Source organism: Caretta caretta, chromosome 20 (genome assembly GCF_965140235.1).
Source record: "Caretta caretta isolate rCarCar2 chromosome 20, rCarCar1.hap1, whole genome shotgun sequence".
Lineage (NCBI taxonomy): Eukaryota > Metazoa > Chordata > Testudines > Cheloniidae > Caretta > Caretta caretta.
In genome coordinates, this window is record NC_134225.1 from 8,939,292 (window position 1) to 8,965,120 (window position 25,829).

At 44.2% G+C, this 25,829-nt stretch overlaps 1 protein-coding gene across 9 annotated transcripts in view; it reads left to right on the plus strand.

Moving 5' to 3' along the window:
- The window catches only part of BRD4 (bromodomain containing 4), a 251,052-nt gene that overhangs the window by 146,959 nt on the left and 78,264 nt on the right, over positions 1-25,829 (plus strand). For 4 of the 9 annotated variants that reach the window (XM_048834229.2, XM_048834234.2, XM_048834236.2 and 1 more), the window contains exons 6-9: positions 7,743-8,026; positions 9,384-9,749; positions 11,317-11,397; positions 12,481-12,609. In XM_048834229.2, the coding sequence (XP_048690186.2) occupies positions 7,743-8,026; positions 9,384-9,749; positions 11,317-11,397; positions 12,481-12,609 (860 nt within the window). The remainder of the gene's footprint in view (positions 1-7,742; positions 8,027-9,383; positions 9,750-11,316; positions 11,398-12,480; positions 12,610-25,829) is intronic. The other 5 variants (XM_048834237.2, XM_048834238.2, XM_075121633.1 and 2 more) reach the window with 2 other exon arrangements.

The following is a 25,829-nucleotide window of genomic DNA, read 5'->3' on the forward strand; positions in this document are numbered from 1 at the left end:
TCAGTTGTGACTTTTTGGGCATCTAGTTAAAAGTTCTTATGCAGTTCCCAATTATCATTCACATTTTTGTGTGTAAATTCTTTCTTCCAGCTGATTGGACTGAGTTATCTTTGTGAAATTAGCCTTTTAAAACATTACTTATCTATATTACTGGCTTGGATATTATTAACAAATGCAATCAAATAATAATCACTTGCATCTCTGAATGTTTTAGTTCTGTGACTAATTCTTCATTTGTCAAGGTGAGGTCTAATATAGATTTTCCCCATATTGGATGCATCATTTTTGAGTTAGGAAATTGTCATTTATAGTTTTAAAAATTCTGAGGATGTTTTAATACTGGCAGCATGAGACCCTCCAGCATGGGTCATTCAAATTGAAGTCCTCCCCAAGTTATAAGTAGGTATTTTAAGGATACAGCCATCCTGTTCTCCATTGTGATTTGGTGGTGTGTAGCAGCCACCAGCTAATACCCCATCTTGTGCCTTAATCTGTTAGAGAACATCGATCCATAAACTTTCAAGATCACTTCTCAGTAACTTGGAAGCAGGCAGTGCCAGTTTTGACAGAGTGCCAATCCCAACCCCCTTTTGTCCACTTAGTCTTTCCTAAATAGCTTATTATAACCATTAGTTTTAACATTCCAGTCATGCTACTTTTCCCACTGGGTTTCAGCAGTATGAACAAGTGAGATGATATGCTTGTAAATGAGTAATTCCAGTTCTTCTTTTTTATTACCCAGGCTCCTAGCATTGAAGTATAGGCAGTTATAGCATTTCTTCACTTCATATCCCTTTGTTTCTTGATTCCTTTTGTTTTCAGCATCATTACTTCCCCATTTTCCTCTTCCCCTTTTGTTAGTTTAATGCCCACCTGACTAGTCTAGCCAGTCTGTCCCTTAGAAGATTGGTTCCCATTCTCCTGAGATAAAGGCCATCCAAGCTATACATCCCTCTCTCTCCATAGAAGGTAGACTAGTGTTCCATAAAACATTGCTCTGCACCTGCTTAGTTCGGGCCCAAAGCTCTTGCTCAACAAATGTTTTTTTACATCTCTTGTATGCTGTGTTTGAAAATAGGTTTTAATTTGCACCTTTGACCTTTGTGGGTTTCACCACAACCTTGCTGAAAGGTTACTCTTGTGACACCAGTAGTATAGGATCCTAGTGGAGAAGATGGCGTACTGGTTTCTATCATCATTATAAGCAGATTTAACAATGACTTCACTGTGTAGTCACTAATCTTTGGTTTAACTATTAAATAAGATAGTTCATGTGATAAGCTGTGGAGGAGGGGAATGAAGCTTACTGCAGGTGCTGAGGAAGAACCTTTCTGCAAACAGTGTACTTGGACAGCTGTCTTCTGTGTTCAGGTTTCCAATAGGATAGTGTTCATTAGCTCACCCTCTGCTTGATCTTGCAGTGACATTATAATGTCATATTTGTGACATTAGTGTGTTGGCATCACTTCAGGGTTCCCTGATATCAATTCAGTGTTACATTTCCCCAGAGGGCACATCCCCTGGATTTTCAAATAAGCCTCTCATTAGCCTAGTAAACTGTGCCCACTACTAATGGGTGTGTCAGGAATAGCCAGGAGGAGTGGAATCTGCCAGAAGACTCAAGGACTGAGCGTCTCTTTGAGCTGCATCTTGTAGTGTACAAATCCTTCCTGCAATCTGGATATGTTCAGTTAGCTGCTGGTGACTGGGATATGCCACAGCACATGATTATCACTGTTCTGAGTTTGTGATTATGAAGAATGGACTTTGTTTTATATGTTAATGTCTTTGGTTGAGATTAAAAAAATAAAGCTGTAACAGGACACTTTAGAGACCAACCTGTAGAGATCAAATAGGGAGAGAGGCAGACTGTAAAAGAGGAAACACTCTTTATTTTTGTGTGTGCAGGTATTCCACAGCATGAAGTTTTCCAGGGTGTAGACTGAATCCCATACTACCAGAATCCCAAATGACTTATATTTTTAGCAAAGTAGTTGCAGCCAGCATAAGTCTTGAAAACATATATTCTTCTTCTAGGAGTGTCCTTGTGGGTGTTCCACTTTAGATGTCTTGATGCCATGCGCTTGTAATCGGAGATTTGTGATAACAGTGCCGATTGGGCCACGCATATGCTGTAGCCATCTCACACATCACCAAGCGGTTACATAGTGGTGTGCAGCCAATGCCCCAGTTCCTTCTCTACCACCTTTGGCTTGACTCTGAGTGACCAGCAGCACCCTCTCTTACCTCAGATAAGCTTAATAGTTCATAGTTGTTCCTGATAATGTTCGCTTAGTTGTAGTTAGCTACCCTATCCCCTTGCCCTTTAATATTTTACTTCGATTTTCTTTTTCTAAAAACTATATATTTTTCCCCTTTCCTCTTTTACCCCTGCCTCCCTGTCAGATACTTAGATATTACCTTAAAAAAAAAATGGAGAAAGAACAGGGATAAACCCTGTTTTTCTTTCCAAGGACTTGTTCTCCCAGGCATGCCCAGTGCACCTGCTTTAAACTCTGCCTGATTTGCAGGCTTTCCATACTGGTCTCTGATGGCCACACACAGTGTGTCCGCTGCCTTGGCAAGACACACATTACCCAAAAATGTCTGTGCTGCAGAAAACTGACAGCCTGGACAAGGAAGGCCAGGGATCTCCAGTTGAAGCTCCTTATGATGAAGAAATCACTCAGACTGGCCTCCGACCCTGAGTCCAGGATGCCTCCTGGCCAGCGGTCGCCAGCGGCAGCGTCTGACAGGGGATCTGCTTCAACAGCGGCTGCTAAGGAGCCTGCTTCTAGAAAGAATATCAAAAAGCGGCCACACTCATCCCCACACCGAGAATTGCCTAAAAGAAAGCGATTTCCAAATGAAAAATCTGCCCCGGTACTGACAGCACCAAGAGCGCTGGACCATGAGGCACCAGGAATGTCTGGTACTGAGACTTCCCAAGGAGCTAAAGACCCTATGAGGGCAAGCTCTAATGGAGGTTCACACTGTAAAGTCAAGCCTCCCGGCTCGGCACCTACGCAGCAGAAGAAAACCTCTGCACTGAGTAGTACAATGGCGCCACCTGCTGTACCTGTACAGCACAGCTCTAAGTCATCGGCACCAACAGCTTCAACTCTTATTCCTCGTCAGTGCACGATGCCATCCGCGGCACCGAGCATCATGGTTCCGTAGCAATTCATGAGGCGTGTGGATCTGATAGTGGCCTCAATGCTTGAATCTCCTCTACTGGGTACAGACATTACCCCATCTAGACTGGGACCAAGCCTGTTAACCACTCCCTGTGGATCAGCCCCTCCTGTCTCCAGTGATGAGGAAGAAGAGGATGAGGCAGTAATATACACTTCTCACCTAAACCTGGACCTTCTCATCACCAAATATCTACAGACATGCAGAGCTGCTGTGGTCAACCATGGGCACTGCCCTCTATACCATTCCCACCCAACTGGCCATACTTGGATCCATGGGTAATGTATAGGGCCCAAAACCTCAGGCCCCCTAGCCCGTCTAGGTCCAGAGCAGCACGGTCCCCTTCGCCAACTGTCCCAGCATCCTCAGAGACACGAGGAAGAGACCGAGGAGACAACTGAAGGTGACGCTTTGCTGCCCCCTCACATCTCACCTTCGGCACCGGACAAAATGATTTCCCCCCGGGGATGATTTCATATCTTTTCAAGACCTCTTCAAAAGGGTAGTTGAATCCCTGGACATTTCACTAGCATAACTACCAGAGACTCAACACAAGGTCACGGACATACTCCAGGCATCCTCAGCAGCAAAGATAGCCCTGCCTATTCATGATTATCAGGGAGCCTGCAAAAATAATCTGGCGAATACCTGCTACAGTCCCTCCCTCATGTAACAGGTCTGATGAAAAGTATTACATGCCAGCAAAAGGGGCCGAGTTTTTATTCACCTACCTCGCACTAAACTCTCTGGTGGTGGGTATGGTCTACCAAGGGGGAAAACAACACCAGTCCGGAACGACCCCATAGGGTAAGGATTGGAAAAGACTAGATCTCTTCGGATGGAAAGCTTACTCCTCTGCCACAGTCCAGTTCCACACAGCCAATTGTGCGGCCCTACTGGCAAAATACACACACAATTTGTTTGCTAAAATGTCAGAATTTATTGAAAGTTTACCTGATGACAAAAAAGCAATATAAGGCAAACATTTCTGAGGGGTGTCTCATCGCCAGGATGGCTCTACAGGCCTCTCTTGACTCTGCAGACACAGCAGCACAGTCCATTGCTACATCCGTGGTCATGCGCCGTGCATCCTGGCTCCATCTTTCCAGGTTCCCAAGGGAGGTCCAAGCAACTGTTGAGGACTTACCCTTTGAAGATCAAAAATTATTCACAGACAAAACCAATGTCTCTCTACACACTCAAGGACGACCTTAAAAACCCTGGATATCTATGTACCTGCAAATAAAAAGAAACAGCAGGTTTTACAACCAGAGATTCTGGTCTATGCCATACTTCCACCCACAAAGACAGTACGACCAACGGCATAAACAAAAACAGAACAGACATCGGCAGAACCAAGATCAACCTTCGACGTCTCAACCATCCACCTCCAGACAATCATTTTGAAGGTGTGATCGAGGGCATGAGACCTCCACACACTCTGATTCCAAAACCAGATATGGTGACCCGCCCAATTGGAGATCTGTCACCATGCTACCCGGTCTGGAACACCATCATGAAAGACAAATGGGTTTTAGGGATTATCCAGAAGTACTACTCCATCCTCTTTATTTCTATCCCACCTACCCACCCCTCTTCACCGTCCCTCTTCAGGGACCCCTTTCACGAGCACCTTTGTAAAAGGAAATAAACCACCTCATACAATTAGGTGCTATGGAACCCATACCATCAAAACATAGGGCGAGGTTTTTATTACCATTACTTTCTAACTCAGAAAAAGACTTGCAGGTGGAAACCCATCCTAGATTTATGAAAACTCAAATTTGTGAGAACACAATGTTTCAGAATGGTGACTCTAACCACAATAATTCTGACATTAGAGAAAGACTGGCTCTTGGCCCTCGACATCCATATTATCATTCATCTAACGCTCAGAAGATTCCTGAGATTCACCCTAGGGAAACAGCATTTCCAATACAGAGTACTACCCTTTGGCCTTTCCACTGCCCCAAGAGTTTTTTTTTCGAGGTTCTCATTGTCATTGCAGCTCACCTCCACAGACAAGGAGTGATGATATTTCCATTCTTAGAAGACTGCCTGATAAGGGCCCCAGTGCATCAAGGAGCAATACACGCCACACAGAGCACGATAACCCTGTTCACAGACCTAGGGTTGCACATAAATGTACAAAAGTCCACACTGGTTCCTGTCTAAAGGTTGGAGCTCAGAGAAGCCTACTTTGCTTGTCTCATAGCAACAGCAGTATTACCCCAACAACACTTCCTCACTCTAGTTGATCTAAGTTCAACTGTGATGAACAGCCCACAAACATCTGCCGGAACATGCTTACAACTGTTGGGGCACATGTTGGTGATAATGTTTGTTGTAAAACGTGCCAGACTCCACATGAGATGCTTACAGGCCTGGCTTTGACCAGTGTATATACTGCCCAGACACACTCTCAACAGATGCCTCACAGTGCCACACAGGGTAAAAGACTTGCTAACATGGTGGACACAACCACAAAACATCTGCTCAGGAGTTCCTTTCCAACAAAAAGCGCCAACCATGACAATCACGACAGACGTTTCCCCGGTTGGTGGGGGGGCACATCTACGCAACAATACGATCCAAGGCGACTTGTCCCCAGTGGAGCCTAGCCTGCACATAAACTTATTGGAGCTAAGGGCAGTCCAAAATGCATGCGAGTACTTTCTCCCTTTAATCAAGAACAATGCCATCAAGATCCTTACGGACAATATAGCATGCATGTTCTATATAAATTGCCAAGGGGATCATACTCCATATGTATCTGGATTTCCTAGCTTTTTAGTCTGAGGGTTTTGTGTTTCAGTGATGAAGCTACTGTAAATTGGCTTGCCAAGCTCTGCATCCAATAAGAAGAATGGTTTGGTTAGTGGTGGTTCTACTTGAGACATCTTAACTGTTACACAATGCCACACTTTTATGTTGGAATTGTAGCTATCATTTATAAGTGACTAAATTTGGCCACAGCTTTTTTCCTCAATAAATTGAGTCTGTGGACACATCCCTGCTTACTGAAGTCATGCACGTAGCCCTGCTTATGCTGCTGCATGTCCTGCTAAAGACTTTCCAGTGCCTTGCTGAAAGAGCAATACTGGGAAATGGCAGCCAAAATATAGATACAGTAGAACTTCAGAGTTCTGAACACCTCGGGAATGGAGGTGGTTCGGAACTCTGAACAAAGTATGTTGGTGGTTCTTTCAAAAGTTTACAAATGAACATTGAGTTAATACAGCTTTGAAACTTTATTATGCAGAAGAAAAATGCTGTTTTTAAATGAAAGAAACAGAGGAACAGTTTCCTTACCTTTTGTCAAATCTTTTTTTTAAACTTTCCCTTTTTTAGTAGTTTACATTTAACACAAAGTGCTTTACTGTATTTGCCCTTTTTTGGTCTCTGCCACTGCCTGATTGGGTGCCCCCAATTCCAAATGGGGTGTGTGGGTGACTGGTGTGTTCATAACTCTGAGGTTCTACTGTATTTGCTGGCCTACACTGTGACCTCTTAATTTCAGGTTGCTAAACTAGTTAGAACTTCTGCAAGCTAAAAATCAGTCATTTTTTGCTCATGATTAGGTTTTGTTAGTGATTGGGCAAATGGATGTTCCCAAAATAGTATGTAAGTTAAAATGTCAGGAAGTCCCTGTCTAGAATGATAGGTGCTCCTTTTCCTGGAATTTGCATATATAAAAATAGAACTGTTGCTAACAGACACAATGAAAAATATGTGATGTCTGCCAGGAGGGTACTCCTGTAATGCCTGCTGGCCTGCAGTGGGTGGGTATCTTTCTCAGAAGTACTGCCTCCTAGCAGTAAAACCCAGAAGAAGTGGGTTTTTTACCCACGAAAGCTTATGCCCAGATAAATCTGTTAGTCTTTAAGGTGCCACCAAATATGGTGGAATTCCTCAATTACTTACGGGCATGACTTTCAAAATGCCTTTCCCATCCTTTAATGTGGAAACTCTGTGTTCCCAGGTACCTGGCTTTTGCACAGATATCTGCCGTTCTTTTTGCATTTCACGTTAAAAGTTGCCTCATGGGAGTTCCTGCTAGCCAGCAAGACTGATGATCTTTCTCTGAGTATTGCAGATGTGTTGAGGTGACTGCTTATTTCCACTGAATAGCAACCCCTGTTATTAATTGATGGGTATTGACTGATTTTGAAGGAAGTTCTGCCCACTGCAGTACCACAAGCCTGGTAATTGTGAAGTATAGTCATGCAAATGGCCAGAAAAAGATAAGCAGGCAGGGGAAGGAGAGTAGACTCTCTCACCCTTTCTCCCCAGGCTCTGACAGGGACCCCTTTGAGGGCAATGTGTCTTTTGACCTGATTCTACTTAAAATGGACTATGAAAAATTTGATTAGTATCTACCCTGAATTTGATTACTCAGGGAAGGATGCGCTAAAGTATTGTTACCCAAGCGCAACTATTTAAAAAATAATAATGATCGTTATGAAATATGCATATGTTGCCTGATCAAAATGAGTAAGTTTGAAGCATTAAGTGTGGCCCTTCTTTATTCCTTCATTTTTTGACAGTTACACCCAAGCCAGGAGCATCTACGGTACAAAACGTAACTCAAGCATCATCCCCATCTCAGACGCAGGCCCCACAACAGAATCTTCAGTCTGTGCAAACAACTCATTCCTTTCCTTCTGTGACCCCTGACCTTATTGTCCAGACGCCAGTAATGACAGTGGTGCCTCCTCAACCACCTGCACCTCCTCCCCCTCCTCCCCCACCTCCTATTCCCCCAACCCCCGCTCCCCAGCCCATTCAAGCACACCCACCTGTTATCCCAACAACTGCACAGCCTGTGAAGGTGAGTAAATAAGGACTCTGTGGAGTTAGTGAGTCAGGATTCTTTGTGTTCAATTTCCTCTCTAGAAGAGAAGATTTTATTGGATGACTATTTTAAAACATTCACTGGGAAGTCCATTTCATCTTAGGGTTTAAAATTGCTTTACAGATTTTTACTGATTGAGGCACACAGAAGTGAAGGGTGGGATTTTCAAGAGCATTTAGGAGAGTTAGGCTCCTAACTCCTTATTTGCCTTTGAAAATCCCACCTGACTGACTTGTCCAAGGTCATCCAGCAGGTCAAGGGCAGAATCATAGAATGATGATTAGCGTCCAGGAGTTCTGATTCCCAGTCCTCTTCTCTAACCACGAAGACTCTGCCTCACTTGTCCTTATCAATTAAAAGTAGAATCTGTTTTCCATAGATTGTTGACCATAGCAAAGTAATTGAGTAGAACAGTATTTGCCCATCAGAATTTCTACTAAACATTTAGCTAGTACCCTTGTGTACTGGGGTTAATAGTGTTGGGTTTTTTTAGGCTTTGCAAGGAAAAGAAAGCTATCTGGCTTGAAAAGCTATGTCACTGTGGCTAAGCTAGCCAAAAGTGACTAGTAATTTTGGGTGCCTCAATTTTTGGATGTGCAACAGAACATTATTTAAATTTACTCTTCAAAAAGAGCTGAGTCCCCACCCATTAAAATCAGGCTCCTTTATCGTCTCTCAAGTTGGGTACCCAGAATCACTAGTTGCTTTTGAAAATTTTGGCATACATCTTCAGCAGATCAGATCCTGCTAACTAATATTTCTTATTTTGAGTAATGCCTTTTATATCATTGCATCAGTAAGATTGCCACTTCCACAGCAGAACCATGTCTCAGGAGAAAGGATGTCAGGTGCCACTTACAAAAGTTCTTGGCAGAGTTAGGTACCCAAGTTATATGAACCTTCAGTGGGAGTTGGTCACCTGATTGCCTTAGGTACTTTTGAAAATCCCATCCAGCAACTCAGCCAAAATAATCCAAGATCTGGACTTCTGTAAACACTACACAAGCTGTAGAAATGAATCCTAAGAGGTTTACTTGATGCTAACGTGGTTCTTAAGTAAAAGGTTTTGAATTCTCATTTAACCATCCTCTTGACCTTTGCTAATATAATAAAGATAATTTGTAGTTACGCATTTTCGAGAGGGCTCAGTACAAACTGCTTCCAGCATGCATATTTATAGAAAGCTTTTTAACTTTTTAGTTCCATCTCATCTGAGTATTTAGTGGTTAGACTTTAATATACAGCCAGAGGTGGATCCTGTGAATACAATAGTAACAAAAGAGCACAAGACTAAATAAAATATTATAATGCTGTTGTATTTTTTGTTTTACAGACAAAAAAAGGAGTGAAGAGGAAAGCAGACACCACAACACCAACAACAATAGACCCAATTCACGAATCCTCCTCGCTGCCCACTGAACCCAAGTCTGCCAAGATGGGTCCACGAAGGGAAAGCAGCCGGCCAGTGAAACCTCCAAAGAAGGATGTTCCGGACTCTCAGCAGCATGTGGTAGAAAAGAGTAACAGTAACAAAGTGTCTGAGCAGTTAAAGTATTGCAGTGGCATCATCAAAGAGATGTTTGCCAAGAAGCATGCTGCCTACGCATGGCCCTTCTACAAACCTGTGGACGTGGAAGCACTGGGACTGCATGATTATTGTGATATCATTAAACATCCCATGGATCTGAGCACAATCAAAGTAAGCTCAGTTTCACATAGCCAAAAAAAAAAAATAGACTGTGCAGGAGGAATAACTTCCCTGGGGAAATGCAGTCTGTTTTACATGCCAACTCATGTATGTGGGCATATGTGTGCAGCTGCACGCTTAACATGGTGTGTTATAGATATCCACCAAAAAAGTGTGTGTTGCAAAAGAAAGGACTCTTCTCTGGGACTCTGTCTGAAATCAAATAACCATTCGCTCTGTGTAACCTGAGAATTCTGGTAGGTGGAGTCTCTGATCTGTCCATAGTGTGCTACTCTTTAAGTGACAGGTCCTGAAAAGAAGACAGTCCTCTTTCCAGAATGGGGCTTCAAAAAAAAAAAATATAAAAAAAAAAATAAAAAAAACTGCCTGTGCATTTTTTAAAAGTAAATGTCCTCTACTATGGCAGTCTACACTGAATACCCTTAGCCAAGATAATGGGCTCAATCAGTCAGTACAGGTTGCTGTAGTAGGGGAATTTTCTTTAAAACAAAAACAAACAAAAAAACACCACATTGGCTGTTCACCTTTAAAGGAAATGTTTCAGAGTAGCAGCTGTGTTAGTCTGTATTCGCAAAAAGAAAAGGAGTACTTGTGGCACCTTAGAGACTAACCAATTTATTTGAGCATAAGCTTTCGTGAGCTACAGCTCACTTCATCGGATGCATAAAGTGGAAAATGTAACCAATTTATCTGAGCAGACTGCATTTTCCACTTTATGCATCCGATGAAGTGAGCTGTAGCTCACGAAAGCTTATGCTCAGATAAATTGGTTAGTCTCTAAGGTGCCACAAGTACTCCTTTTCTTTTAAAGGAAATGTTCTGCTTAATATAAAGGACCATGTTTCCAGAGCATCTAAATCAAAGCCTTCTGCTGAGAGGACACAACTAGCTCCCTCTCATGGAGTATTTGAGAGTTGCTTATCCAAGAGAAGTAATTGCAAAGCAGTCCATGTCTCTGCTGAAAATGTCAATTCATTGTTGGGAGCACTGTCATTTTATAACTTCTTCATGGATATAGCTTTAAACTGCAGAATTCTTTGGTTGTATCAATATTCACGCAACTCAGGCTTCTTTTTTAAAATACGTTAAGCAGAAGAAAGACAAATTTCTCTCTCCCCCAAACCCATATTGAGATTACACTGGGAACTTGGCTTGTATGAAGTGAATGAAGGATTATTGTTTTTCCTTCAATTAAATAATTAAAACCTGTGCTGAAGATTGATCTGGTACCATTGCCCCTTTTTCTGAATATGTATAACAACTTTGAGCATTCTGTAGTATTCTCCAAATCTAACAAAAAAACCAGCTAGGAAGTTTTGGAAAACCACAAGTACAGAGAGGATCTGGATGTCTGAAGCATTGGTAATGGGATAACAAAGTTCTTTATTCCAGGTCACTGGTTGAAATTTAGTTCAAGTTGGTTGTGAGCAAAAATCATTGCCCATGACAACTGTTTTATGTTTATATGAAATGCATTGGTGGATCTTGTTCCAGTTGCTGATGGTCAGGTGTCCACCTCTCAAAAAAACACCATCACTTTTGGCCTTGTTGTTGGCAGGCACAGCAGAGAGGCAAAGGATTGAATGAGCCATGGAGACAGAACTATCCTCACCTCTGGCTCCTTCAGACAAAAATTGAGGTATATAATGAGATGGTGTGGACAACTGTCGATAAATTGAGATCTGCACACATCAGGGCTTCACACCACTACATTCACTTAATAATAAAATGAAGTTGCTGTGCAGGGAGTTTATTTTAAGGCTTGTGTTTTTGTAATGGCAGATAGTCTCACTCTGGACTGACTTAAGCCTGCACAGTTCAACTGCTTTGTTTCTTTAATCAAGCTCTATCTTTTCCCCGGGGGTGGGGATAAGATTCATCCTTAGATCCTTGGGGGATTTATTTCCACACTACTCTCTCAAAAATCCTATGTTGCCACAGCCAGTTGGATGTGGTTCCCTGTGTCTGACAGAAAAATGCCAAGCATATTGCTTTCTTGAATGCTTCCAAGTTCCTGCTGACCTGAAGGAGGGATTGTCCTGTGGTCCCAATTCTTCAAACTGTCACTGCTATGCTGGACTGAGCCCACTTGTGCGATGTCTTTAACTGCTACTGACAGTTTGTGATTTCTCTTATAAGAAAGTGATACAAAGATTAAAAACTTGTTTGTTTAAAAAATCATTTCAGATGCGTGTGTGAAGTTTTAGCATATTGTTGTTCAAACAAAACCTTGCACCATGATTGGTAATGATGGGGACCAGTAATCTAGTGAATTAGTTCCTTCATACTGTCCGTTGAATTGGTAGGCAGTGAAAGTGTCTGTCACATGTGGGCAGTCGTGTCCTCCCATGTAGCTTGCAGCTGCCCGTTATTATGGAGGGATGTTCTATGAAGGAATACCAGCTTCGGCATACAATGTTCCATTTTGGTCTCAGCAGTTTAGCTGCATTGTATGCTATTTCTGTAGTCGTCTTTTGGATGCACCTCCATGTTATAGTTCAGGATGGCTGTAATCTGCTCCATTTTATGTAAATCAAATGCAGATCTCAGGTTTCTGGCAAGTTTCCAAAGCAATGCTCCATTTGGCAAAGGTTTAGATATAGATGGAGATTAGGTGGAAGCCCAGAACTCTATGGATGCCATAGATCCAAGATATTTCTTGTCCATTCAGTAAGTTGTTTTGTTTGCTCTGTTGATAGTGGAGTTTTGTTTTCCCTTCTAGTCTAAACTGGAGAACCGGGAATACAGAGATGCTCAGGAATTTGCAGCAGATGTCCGATTGATGTTTTCCAATTGTTACAAATACAACCCTGCTGATCATGAGGTGGTAGCTATGGCACGGAAACTGCAGGTAAAGAAACTGCTTTGTTAGAGTGCTTTTCTGTTTTGAACTCGTACCTGAAACTTTTTCATAATGGTCTAGCATAACCTACACCTTAAACTTTTAAAAGTAAAATAAATTGAAGTACAAAAATATACCAGAATGGTACACTAAATTTTCAAAAGCAAGTCTTCCACGTTGCAGTGTGAGCATGAACTGTAGTTGCTATGCCAGCTTGAACAGACTGAGCTGGTAACATTTTTCTTTTTTGAGTAGTGTCCCTATAGGCACTCCACTTCAGGTGTGCATGCACCCCTTGCATCTTTGATTAGAGGTTTTCAGTAGCAGTGCCTGTTAAGCCCATGCATGAACTCCAGACATCCTTGTTCTTTGTCCCAACTATGAGTAGAGCTGTGTGGCAAGCCACCCACAGCCTGACACAGTGTCTAGCATGGTTGCTTCTAGTGTTGCTTGAAGTTTGCTTTAGGATCATCTAACTTTTAATTTAGTGGAATTATTCACTTCTGCAAGTTATATTTTATAATGTCTTTGCTTCATTTGAGGTGAGCTTTTTTCAATGCTTCTCCTTCTCCCCACCTGAGGGGTTCCCTGTGGAGGTTTTTGCCTTGTCGCCGGAATATGCCAGGATCTCTGGGATTCAAGTAGTCTCACATCTCAGGAATCTGTCCCACTCAGTGTTGGACATTACCAGTACAGTTACTGTCTGGGGTACATTCATATCCCTCAAAAGCACAATACCTACTCAACCTTTAAGATCAAAGCTAGAAAAAAACAGGAGATTAGATTCAAGCTTCTCTACGATGGAGCACTCCCATCTTCAGATCCAGGCCACGATACTCCCCTGTACATCAGCCTTTGCGTGAGCATAGTGCCTCATCAGCTTCTGCACCAATTTTCCCCCCAACTTCTCAGGGAAAAATGTTGGAGGGTACCAAATAGGCACTTAAAAAGAGGAGTTCTAGTTCTCCTCATGAAGAGCCTATTTCAAAAAAAGCCCCAGTCTCTTCAGAAATTAACTGTCAGAGATCTCAGGTCCTGGACTGGATACTGCTGAGGCTCCAGGCTCCTGTAATACTGGGAGGTCTTCTAAGACTCCAAGCCCTTCAAAGAGCCACAGTAACAACCATACCTTGTTATCAAAGCTATACTCAGTACCACCTAAGCATAAATCCATCAGCAGAGACTCTAAATTCTCTGCTTCCAGAAGGTCTGTACTGACAGGCCATCCTGTGCTGCCTTCGGTTTCTAGACAAGTGATCCAGAGTCCCTTGGTACTTCCAAAGGAGTTGTCATCTTTGGTACCAATGACTTTTGCTAGACAGGACCCATCAAAGCAGGTCTCAACCTAGTACAGACTGTTGAACATCCCTCATTCTCAGCACAAATCCACCTGATAACACAGGAATTTAGCAAAAAGAAAAGGAGGACTTGTGGCACATTAGAGACTAACCAATTTATTGGAGCATAAGCTTTCGTGAGCTACAGCTCACTTCATCGGATGCATTCAGTGGAAAATACAGTGGGGAGATTTATATACACAGAGAACATGGAACAATGGGTGTTACCATACACATTGTAACGAGAGTGATCAGGTAAGGTGAGCTATTACTGGGGGGGGGAAGGGGACCTTTTGTAGTGATAATCAAGGTGGGCCATTTCCAGCAGTTGACAAGAACGTCCGAGGAACAGCCGGGGGGGGGGAATAGTTTTACTTTGTGTAATGACCCATCCACTCCCAGTCTTTATTCAAGCCTAAGTTAATTTGTTTAGTCACTCGATTACAAACCTAAAAGTGGCAATTCTTCAACAAAAAAAAACTTCAAAAACAGACTCCAATGAGAGACTGCTGAATTGGAATTAATTTGCAAACTGGATACAATTAACTTAGGCTTGAATAAAGACTGGGAGTGGATGGGTCATTACACAAAGTAAAACTACCCCCTCCACCCCGCCGCTGTTCCTCGGGCATTCTTGTCAGCTGCTGGAAATGGCCCACCTTGGTTATCACTACAAAAGGTCCCCCCCTCTCCTCCACTGGTAGCTCACCTTACCTGATCACTCTCGTTACAGTGTGTATGGTAACACCCATTGTTTCATGTTCTCTGTGTATATAAATCTCCCCACTGTATTTTCCACTGAATGCATCCGATGAAGTGAGCTGTAGCTCACGAAAGCTTGTGCTCAAATAAATTTGTTAGTCTCTAATGTGCCACAAGTCCTCCTTTTCTTTTTGTGGATACAGACTAACATGGCTGCTACTCTGAAACAGGAATTTAGGTATTAAAGAGACTTGTTTGTCTCAGAAGAGCCGAAGTCTCCCCTGTCAATGGGTACCGAGTGCCTGTTCATACTGATATCAACAGGGTCACCAGGATTAGATCTTTCTCTGGTGCCACCTGCTTCTCCAGTGCTTTCTGAGCAAAGCGGAGCTCATCCTGTAGACAATAATGAGGACCTCTCTTCATATTCCTAAATCTTTGTGCAAGAACCTGACACCTTTACGGAAAGAGAGGATCTTGGGGCAAGACAAATCCATGTCCCTTCTCATTGGTATGACCAGCATTGGATGCCATCTTCTGTGCTTAATGGCTCTTCTCAGTGGCCATATTGGAATCTTTGTGCCACCGATTAACGGTTTTCAAGAGCCTCGTGCCTTTCTCATGGTGACCACTGGGAAGACAGTTGCTTCCAACTGCCAGAACACATGCAGCTTGTACCTTTGTAACATAACATGCCAGGTTACATCTTTGCTGTGTCCAGGGATGGCTCAGGATAATTTATAGCCTGAACAAGCACAATCTACAGGTTTCAGAGTAACAGCTGTGTTAGTCTGTATTCGCAAAAAGAAAAGGAGTACTTGTGGCACCTTAGAGACTAACCAATTTATTTGAGCATAAGCTTTCGTGAGCTACAGCTCACTTCATCGGATGCATACTGTGGAAAGTACACAAGATCTTTTTATACACACAAAGCATGAAAAAATGGGTGTTTACCACTACGAAAGGTTTTCTCTCCCCGCACCCCACTCTCCTGTTGGTAATAGCTTATCTAAAGTGATCACTCTCCTTACAATGTGTATGATAATCAAGGTGGGTCATTTCCAGCAAAAAAGAATAAATGGACACAAATCAGATGTCAAGAATTATAACATTCATAAACCAGTCGGAGAACACTTCAATCTCTCTAGTCACTCAATTTCTGATCTCAAAGTGACTATCCTTCAACAAAAATACTTCGAAAACAGACTCCAACGAGAGACTGCTGAATTGGAATTAATTTGCAAATTGGATACAATTAACTTAAGCTTGAATAGAGACTGGGAATGGTTGAGTCATTATAAAAAGTAATCTATGTCCCCTTGTTTATTATTCCCCCCCGTTCCTCAGACGTTCTTGTTAAACCCTGGATTTGTGCTGGAAATGGCCCACCTTGATTATCATACACGTTGTAAGGAGAGTGATCACTTTAGATAAGCTATTACCAACAGGAGAGTGGGTTTGTTGGGGCGGGGGGGGGGAGAAAACCTGGATTTGTGCTGGAAATGGACCACCTTCATTATCATAGAATCATAGAATATCAGGGTTGGAAGGGACCTCAGGAGGTCATCTAGTCCAACCCCCTGCTCAAAAGCAGGACCCATACCCAATTAAATCATCCCAGCCAGGGCTTTGTCAAGCCTGACCTTAAAAACTCCTAAGGAAGGAGATTCCACCACCTCCCTAGGCAACGCATTCCAGTGTTTCACCACCTTCCTAGTGAAAAAGTTTTTCCTAATATCCAACCTAAACCTCCCCCACTGCAACTTGAGACCATTACTCCTTGTCCTGTCCTCGTCCACCACTGAGCATAGTCTAGAACCATCCTCTCTGGAACTACCTCTCAGGTAGTTGAAAGCAACTATCAAATCCCCTCTCATTCTTCTCTTCTGCAGACTAAACAATCCCAGTTCCCTCAGCCTCTCCTCATAAGTCATGTGTTCCAGACCCCTAATCATTTTTGTTGCCCTTCGCTGGACTCTCTCCAATTTATCCACATCCTTCTTGTAGTGTGGGGCCCAAAACTGGACACAGTACTCCAGATGAGGCCTCACCAATGTCGAATAGAGGGGAACGATCACGTCCCTCGATCTGCTCGCTATGCCCCTACTTATACATCCCAAAATGCCATTGGCCTTCTTGGCAACAAGGGCACACTGCTGGCTCATATCCAGCTTCTCGTCCACTGTCACCCCTAGGTCCTTCTCCGCAGAACTGCTGCCTAGCCATTCGGTCCCTAGACTGTAGCTGTGCATTGGGTTCTTCCGTCCTAAGTGCAGGACCCTGCACTTATCCTTATTGAACCTCATCAGATTTCTTTTGGCCCAATCCTCCAATTTGTCTAGGTCTCTCTGTATCCTATCCCTGCCCTCCAGCGTATCTACCACTCCTCCCAGTTTAGTATCATCCGCAAATTTGCTGAGAGTGCAATCCACACCATCCTCCAGATCATTTATGAAGATACTGAACAAAACCGGCCCCAGGACCGACCCATGGGGCACTCCACTTGACACCGGCTGCCAACTAGACATGGAGCCATTGATCACTAGCCGTTGAGCCCGGCAATCTAGCCATTTTTCTACCCACCTTATAGTGCATTCATCCAGCCCATACTTCCTTAACTTGCTGACAAGAATACTGTGGGAGACCGTGTCAAAAGCTTTGCTAAAGTCAAGATACAATACATCCACTGCTTTCCCTTCATCCACAGAACCAGTAATCTCATCATAGAAGGCGATTAGATTAGTCAGGCATGACCTTCCCTTGGTGAATCCATGCTGACTGTTCCTGATCACTTTCCTCTCATGTAAGTGCTTTGAGGACCTGCTCCATGATTTTTCCGGGGACTGAAGTGAGGCTTACTGGCCTGTAGTTCCCAGGATCCTCCTCCTTCCCTTTTTTAAAGATTGGCACTACATTAGCCTTTTTCCAGTCATCCGGGACTTCCCCCGTTCGCCACGAGTTTTCAAAGATAAAAATCATACACGTTGTAAGGAGAGTGATCACTTTAGATAAGCTTTTACCAGCAGGAGAGTAGGATGGGGGGAGAGAAAACCTTTTGTAGTGATAAACACCCATTTTTTCATGGTTTGTGTGTATAAAAACATCTTCTGTATTTTCCACAGTATGCATCCGATGAAGTGAGCTGTAGCCTATGCTCAAATAAATTGGTTAGTCTCTAAGGTGCCACAAGTACTCCTTTTCTTTAAGCACAATCTGGTGTCTTTCCCCTGCTGAGTACTGGACTCACTCAGTAGGTGGAAGGAGCCATCCAATGTCTGTACAGATGTTTCTTTCATCCAGCCTCATATCACCGTAACATTAGATGCATCCATGATGGGGTGCAGGGGCACACTTAGGGACTCTCACCATTCAGGGCAAATTGTTTACCCAAGTGTCTCTTGTACACATGAACCTCCTGGAGCTGAGGGCAGTCAAGAATGCCTGATGGATTTGCCTTTGATTAATGGAATGAAATAGCTACAAAGTCATGACAGACAGCATAGCCAGCATGTTCTACATCAATTGTCAGGAGGGAAGGGGTGCAAGATCCCCCCCCTTCTCTGTGCTGTAGAAGCTATAGAACTGATGTATAACCAATCACGTCCTTATTTCAGTCTCGCCTTCCAGGGATATAAAACACCATGGCTGACAATCTCAGCTGTCACTTCTCCCTAGATAATGATTGGGAGCTGGACTTGTGGACCCGTAATTGCATTTTTCTGACCCTGGAGTTTCCAGAGATAGACTTGTTTACTGCCTCCACCAACAGGAAGTACAAGAAATTCAACTCAAGAGGAGGGCTGGGTCCTCTCTTCCCAGCGGACTCCTTTCCTAATTCCTTGGACAAAGGCCCCTTCTCCATGCATATCCTCCCACAGCATTGATCTTGAGAGTGTTGAACAAGATCAGACAAGACAAACCCAGGGTCATTTTAGTTATCCCATAGTGACCAAGTCAAGCGTGGTACCCTTACCTGATTCGTGTTCGTTGCCTGTTACTGAGTCTTCTGTCATCTCCCCACTTGCTGTCTCAGGATTCCGGTTGGACTCTTCATCCCAACCTGGGAATTCTTCATCTCGGAGTTTGGTTCTTTGATGGTTCTTGGGGATAGCATCTTCCTGTTCTGCAGAGGTATAACAGTGAAAGATACCGTGTGAAACATTTGCCTTCAGAAATGTAAGAGATTTCACCAATGTTGTACTGGGCAGCAGTTTTTGCCTGTTCACTCTTCCCTCTTCGCTGTCCTTGACTACCTGTTGGAATTGAAAAAGTCAGGACTCTCCAGGAGTTCAGCAAAGCTCACATGGCAGCCATCATGACCTTCCAGTGCTGTGTAGAGGGATTCTCAATGTTTGCTCCCTCCAGGACAGCAAAATTCATTAAGAGGTTGAACCTTTTTCCATGGCATAGAGCTCACCTCTAAACAGACGTGAAAGTAAGCCGGTACGCCCTGGTACGCCGTGCCGGCAAGAGCCAGTGCACCATACTGGGGCAGACTGGCTTCCCCAGAGGGTGATTTAAAGGGCCTGGGGCTCCCAGCAGTGGCTGGAGCCCCAGGCCCTTTAAATTGCCTTCAGAGCCCCGCTGCTGGAGCCCTGGGGTAGCGGCTGCAGGGCTCCGGCAGCTATTTAAAGGGCCTGGGGCTCCCCTACTTCTACTGCCCGGGCCCTTTAAATAGCCACTGGAGCCCCGCCGCTGCTACTCCAGGGCTCCGGCAGCTATTTAAAGGACTGGGGCGGTAGAAGCTGGGGAGCCGCGGGCCCTTTAAATAGCCCCCGGAGCCCTGAGGTAACGGGGGCTCCAGGGGCTATTTAAAGGGCTGGGGCTCCAGAGCTGTCTCTGCAGCCCCGGTCCTTTAAATAGCCGCTGGAGCCCCGCTGCTTCCCCAGGGCTCCGGCGGCTATTTAAAGGGCCAGGGCAGTAGAAGAGGGGAGCCCTGGGCCCTTTAAATAGCCTCCAGAGCCCTGGGCTGCTGCTGCTACCCTGGTGGGGGGGCTGACTCTGACCCCCTCAACCCCGCCCCTTCCAGGGGTTAGAGCTGGCCCCAGAGTACCGGTAAGTCACTTGACTTACTTTCACCCCGCCCCTAACTTGGTCCTTAATTGTCCCCTTTGAGCCAGTTGGCTGCATATTCCTATCTTCACCTGGCCATGAGAACTGCTTTCTTGGTGGCCGTCACTTCTGCCAAAAGAGTTGGAGAAAGGGGTTGATAATCGCAGACCCTCCCTTTACAGTATTCTTCAGGGAGAAAGTTTCATTATGACCTCATCATAGCCTTCTACCGAAGGTATATTTTGAATTCTGTATTAGCCATTAATATTCCTGGATATTCATCTTCCAGTCTTCTTCCCAAAACCACACCAGACCACTGAAAATTTTTCCCTCCACACATTGGATGTTAGAAGAGCGTTAGCCTTCTATCTGGACAGAACCAAATCATTTTGAAAGTCTCCCAGACTGTTTGTTTATAGACAGATCCAGAGGATCCACAGTCTCGACTCAAAACTCTCAAGGTGGATCTCTGGATGGTATTTCTTATTATGAGGCTGCCAACGTTCATCCTCCTTCTGAAGTGCCTAGCCCATTCTACTTGATCTCAGCATGCTTCTATAGCACTGCTGAAGGATATTCCAGTGGCTGAAATCTGTACAGTGGCAACCTGGTCTCCAAACACTAAGCTTTCATTCATGCTGCCAGATCAGATGCTGTATTTAACATTGCAGTTATAACTTCAGTGTTGGACTCAAATCCAAAGCTCCCTCCTGCTTCCAGGGATACTGCTCGGGAGTTACCTGAAATGGAGCACCCACAGGGACATTACTTGAAGGAGAGGTTACTCACCTTGTGCAGTAACTGCACGTCTTTGAGATGTGTCTCTATGGGTGCCCCACTACCCACCCTCCTTTCCCTCTGGTTCAAAGTTTTGTCTCATAGAATTTCACAGTGGAAAAGGAACTGGAGGTAGTTTGCCCATGCAGCTCTAGATCTCAGTACAGGGCATGAGGCCATCAGGAGTGCTCGTGTGGGACAAATGGGCACTGCTGCCGAAACGCTGATCCAGACCTCATGGGAGGCATCTGAAGTTGAACACCCATAAGGAGGGTGGGGGGGAAATATCTTGAACTGTAGTTACTGCACAATGTGAGTAATCTCTCCTTGGTCTCTGTAACTGTGTACTTTGTTTACCATCCTTTAACTGAAGCGAAAACTTATTTTGCTTCCCATCTTATAAAGCCTCAGAAGCAAATAGCTTTATAAATAACTTCCTTGTACTCAGTACTCCGTGTTGCCATCACAGTAATCCTTTATCAAAATTCAGTAATCTTTTGTGTCAGAGCCTTTCATTAAAACGTGCAGCTCTCCACTCACTCATGCAGCATGTGGGCTTTTTAAAATAGCAGTGTAGCTTACAGAAGGGAAGTGTTTCACTCAATATGGAAACTTCAGTATTCCATAAAAATGTCTGTTTACATTCATATTCAGAGTAGCTGGAGTGACTCTCCTAGTTCCAATAGACTGTGCAGGAATTGTCAATTATCTTTCAGTAACTTCACACTCTTGCATAATAGCTTGAGCTCTGCCCCACAGTAACAGGAAGAAGATCCAGAATAAGAGCCCAAGTTTCTCATGGTGGTGTGCTCCCTTGTGCCATCTCATTTTGTACACTTAAAACACACACGTGCACTCTCTGCATTGGACATTTTGGCATGTAGTTTGTGCATATTGCTGGGCTTAGAACAGAATATTGAAGGCCTCCTATAACTATCATGAAAGCTACTCCATTGTGTTGCCCCTACACCGTACTGTATTGGTATACTTGGATGTTCTGCTTAATCTAGCCTTTTCTGTGAAGACCAGATCCATCCAGACTGACGGCTTGTCAGGATGGCTTTTAAAAGGGAATTATGTTTGGCTGCGACTTACTTAACTTATGGTCTTGCTCCTGCATCTTCCTTCCCTTGGAGACGATTTTATATAGGAGAATTGTCAGGCACTTATTGATGTAGATGTAAATGAAGGAAATGTAATGTGAACCAGAAACATGTAAAGTTTTCACTTTCCTTCCAAGAGGAGAAGAAATCTGAAAGCACTTTGCCCATTCATCAGGTGTTGAAGCATTTTGTAAGGGTTGGATTACAAACTATCTTTGAAAGTATGGTGTACGGGGCAATACCACCCACAGAAATTGTTGTCTTATATGTAGGGAATTTTTCCTATATGCCATTTTTTAATGTCTGTTTCATATTCCTCATGTATCTCAATTCCTATCACTTTTGCTGCTGTGTGCTGCATTTACTCAAGCTATATATATGTCCTTCTGTTCCTGTGTGGCTTTGGATAAAGAATCCTGCACTGTAGCCCAAAGGAGCATTAGCTGTTTTGGCTGCACCATCACACTGTGTGTAACCTCTCAAGTTTCTTGTCAGTGCATCATAACTGTCTAGCTACAGCAATGCTCAAAGCCAGACTCTGAATTTCCATGCTACTGAGTGATCTGCTTAGCATTTTACACAGCATGTTACAGTTTTTAAAAACATTGTTAAAATTGTTAAAAGGAGAAAGATATGTTTTAAGGAGGAACTGAGGGATTCACCACAGAGAGCCTGCAAGCATCAGTGATGCTGGTATATCTGGTAGGAAGCACTTGGCTAGTACAAGGAAATTTAAATTACAGCTCACCGTTCTAAACATCAGGGCTTCGGTATATGAGTGCTGTACCAGGCTGCAAGCTATTACTGCATAGAGATCACTATTTTCCTTCCTCCCTGCTTCCTATAGTAATTGATTTGAAATCCTGGCCTCCCAGTCTCAGCATTCTGGACATTTTCACATGAATTGTGTCCTCTAACTATGCTTAGGAGAATGAGACAAAATTCTGAAGATGTGAAAAGTTAGATGCATGGAACTCCTCCTTTCAGACTTCGAAGTGATGTTAGGGATCCATGTTAGATCATCTCTATCAGATCCCTACCCAGTCTTCACTGTACAATACTGCATAGATGGATCCATCAATTACATGACAAGGTCTTGGGCCAATCTGAAGGTCAGTTTGTGCCCAGCCTTCAAGTGTAGCACTAGAAATGAGCAGTGTTAAGTCTGCTGACTGTCCTATTGTATAACAGAGGAGTGAGAGGCTGGTCTTTTTCCACTGAGTGCATGTAACTTTAGAATGGTCTTCCCTCTGATATGTACCAAAATATATCAGTGACATCTTTCCAGGCAAGATTTTAAAATAGCTTCCTGCTTTGTTTGCATTTTTATGGGGGTTTATTTATTGCTGAATAGTAGGTTACAAGGGTTTCCTATGAAAATTCACCAACTTCTGGAAACTTATTAGTTTGGATTCTGGTTTTTTGGGACAGAGCACAATCCTTTGTTTTAAGTGAAGAAAAAATTGGTTGCACCTCACTTGTCTGTAGGCTTTTTGGCTGGAGAACATTTTGAGCACTGTCAATTTGACTATTGTTCTACTTGGAGCAGGTTCACAAGGGCAAAAAATGTTGATAGGCTGGTGAACATAACTGTCTCATTCCACGCAAGGAAGTCTTCCATGTTTTTGTTTGTTTGTTTGCATTACTTTAGCACCAAGAAGCCTGAACTGAGATTGTGGAACCCATACTTACAGGAACCCATAAGAATTCTCGCCCATATCAGAGATAGTGGGATCAGTCCTGGGATCGGTCCCACCCTGTCTCCTGTATGGACCGCTTGCGTCTTTGGGCAGCGTATCGGCAGCAATTTTCTAGACCCCTGGCTCCACTGCACCAGAAGACTAGAGTCAAACATTCTCCTCCACCAAACCCTCAACACCAGAAGACGTTTGAGGGACAGGAGGCTAGGGTGGACAACAATACTACCCCTCAAACCCCTGTTTAATCTTTGGTTTCAGACTGGATGAGGTAGTCATGCTTCCATCACCATCAATGGTTGACCTTTTTTGCTGATTCCAGGATCTTGTGAAGAGGATGGTGGACACCCTCAAGTTACCTCTTGAGGAGGTTAAAGACTCACAATACAAGCTCCTGGACACTTTGCAGTCAGTGACACCCACCCAAGTTGCATTACCCTATAATGAAGAGCTCATGGATCCAGCAAAGGCTGTGTGGCAAATTTCTGGCACTATACTGGCAACTTGTAAATGGACAGATAAAAAATATTGTTACCACAAAACTCAGGATTTTTGTTTTGCCATCCTCCAACTAATTCCCATGTGTTGAATGCAGTAAACAAGCCACGTAAACAGCATTATTCCAGGTCTACCTCTTATGACAAGGACCAGAAAAGGATAGACATTTTTGGGCGAAAGGCTTACTCATCTGAGACCCTTCAGTTTTGGACCATAAATTATAAGGCAGTCATGGCTAAGTATGACTTCACAAGAATTACAGCAAGTTTGCAACCTTTATTGAACATCTTCACAAGAGCATAGAGAGCACTTTCAGGCTATCCTGAAGGAGGGGCAGTTATTAGCCAGAGCCTCTCTCCCAGCATTCTTGGATGCTGCAGACACTGCCACTAGATCCATCTCGACAGCAGTTGTCACGCACAGGGTGTCATGGCTCCAGCTGTTGGGGTTCCTGAGAGAGGTACAAAATGCAGTTGAGGACCTCCTGTTTGACGATCAGAAGCTCTTCTCAGGAACTACAGACGAGTCCCCACACATGCTGAAGAACTCCGTGGCTACGCTGAGGTTTCTGGGTATATGTACGCCTACAAAAAAGAGGAGGTTTAGTGGGTCTCAAACTGCCCAAAGATCACACCCAACGCAGTTCTCTGGATTTCACAAAACTTGCTAGAAAGAGACAGAGATTCCGGAGGGGAAAAGCTTCCCACCTGCCTTCAGCAAGTACCCAGTCATCTTTGAAACAGCTATTTTGACAGGATGGTCAAGGGCTCAACTCCTCCCTCACCTCTAGTTTGCAAGCTGCGACCTTTTGCCCATCTCCACACTTTTGGAGACTGCCTTTCCCATTTCCAGCAGACACGTGTGTCATGGAGAATATAACATTGGGCTCCACCATCCACTTCGTCCCTTCCACTCTCCTTCCCCATCCTTTTCAGGGACCCCCTAACAAGACTGTACTGAGCCAAGAAGTACACTCCTTCCTTTGTTTAGGTGTACCAGCCCCGCCCCGGTGCAGCAGCAGTTAATCCTTTTCTTTGGGCTGAGGAGGCCATACCCCTTCAGCTCTGCTGGGCATGCTCCAGCTGGAGACAGGGTATAAAAGGAAGCAGAGCTGCTCAGTCTGGGCTGACTGCTGGCGAGGAAAGAAGTGCATTGCTGGCTCCTGTGTGAAGACCGCTTGCACTCCAGGATGCAGAGGCCAGACAAAGACCAAGAGAAACCCTGACCCCCAGGCTCAGGATGCTGCAGAGAGTGGAGAGACCGTGGGGACCCAGAGATGGCAAACTGCAGAGAATTGGGTAGGAAGTGACCCAGGGAAACTTGATGGGGAATTGGTTGTAGAACCAGAGGCTAGCTCAGCATGTTTCGGTAGGATCCCCGCTGACCTGGTGGCGGGCAGTCCCACCACCAACAGGGCCCTGGGTTGGGACCCGGTGGAGAGGGAGGGACCCAGTGGAGAGGTCCCCCTACCCTGGCCATCACTCACCCCGGGGTGGTGGCCCAGCTCACCCATACGATTGACTCTGGCCACTAGGCCATGCTGTTGACTCAGCCACAGGGCTGTAAAGCACCTCTCCCCTGCCCACAAAAGGTGACTGGATGTACCAGCCCTGCGACAAGGAGCAGTAGACCCCACAGTGGAAGGGGTTTTCCTCAAAGTATACTTTTGTGCCAAGTCTCAAAAAAGTTCCAGATGGTGGCTCTGGCAGCCCTAATCTCTTCTCTAAAGGCAGGAGATTGGTTTTCGGCCCTCGATCTACAGGTGGACTGTTTTCATCTAGAGATACATCCTGCACACAGGATACCTGCGCTTCACCATGGTCCAGGATTGTTTTTAGTGCCGAGTACTTCTCTTCAGCCTTTCTTTGGCCCCAAAGGCATTCTTAAAGGCTTTAGCAGTAGTAGCTGCTCACCTTCGGTGAGAAGCAATTTTAGTAATTCGGTATCTTGATGACCGGTTAGTCAAGGGCTGATCTTACAAACTGGTACTAACTTCCACCCAGAGCCCCCTCTCTCCACCAGGAATTGGGTCTCCAGCTAAACGTTAAAAAAATATATATATC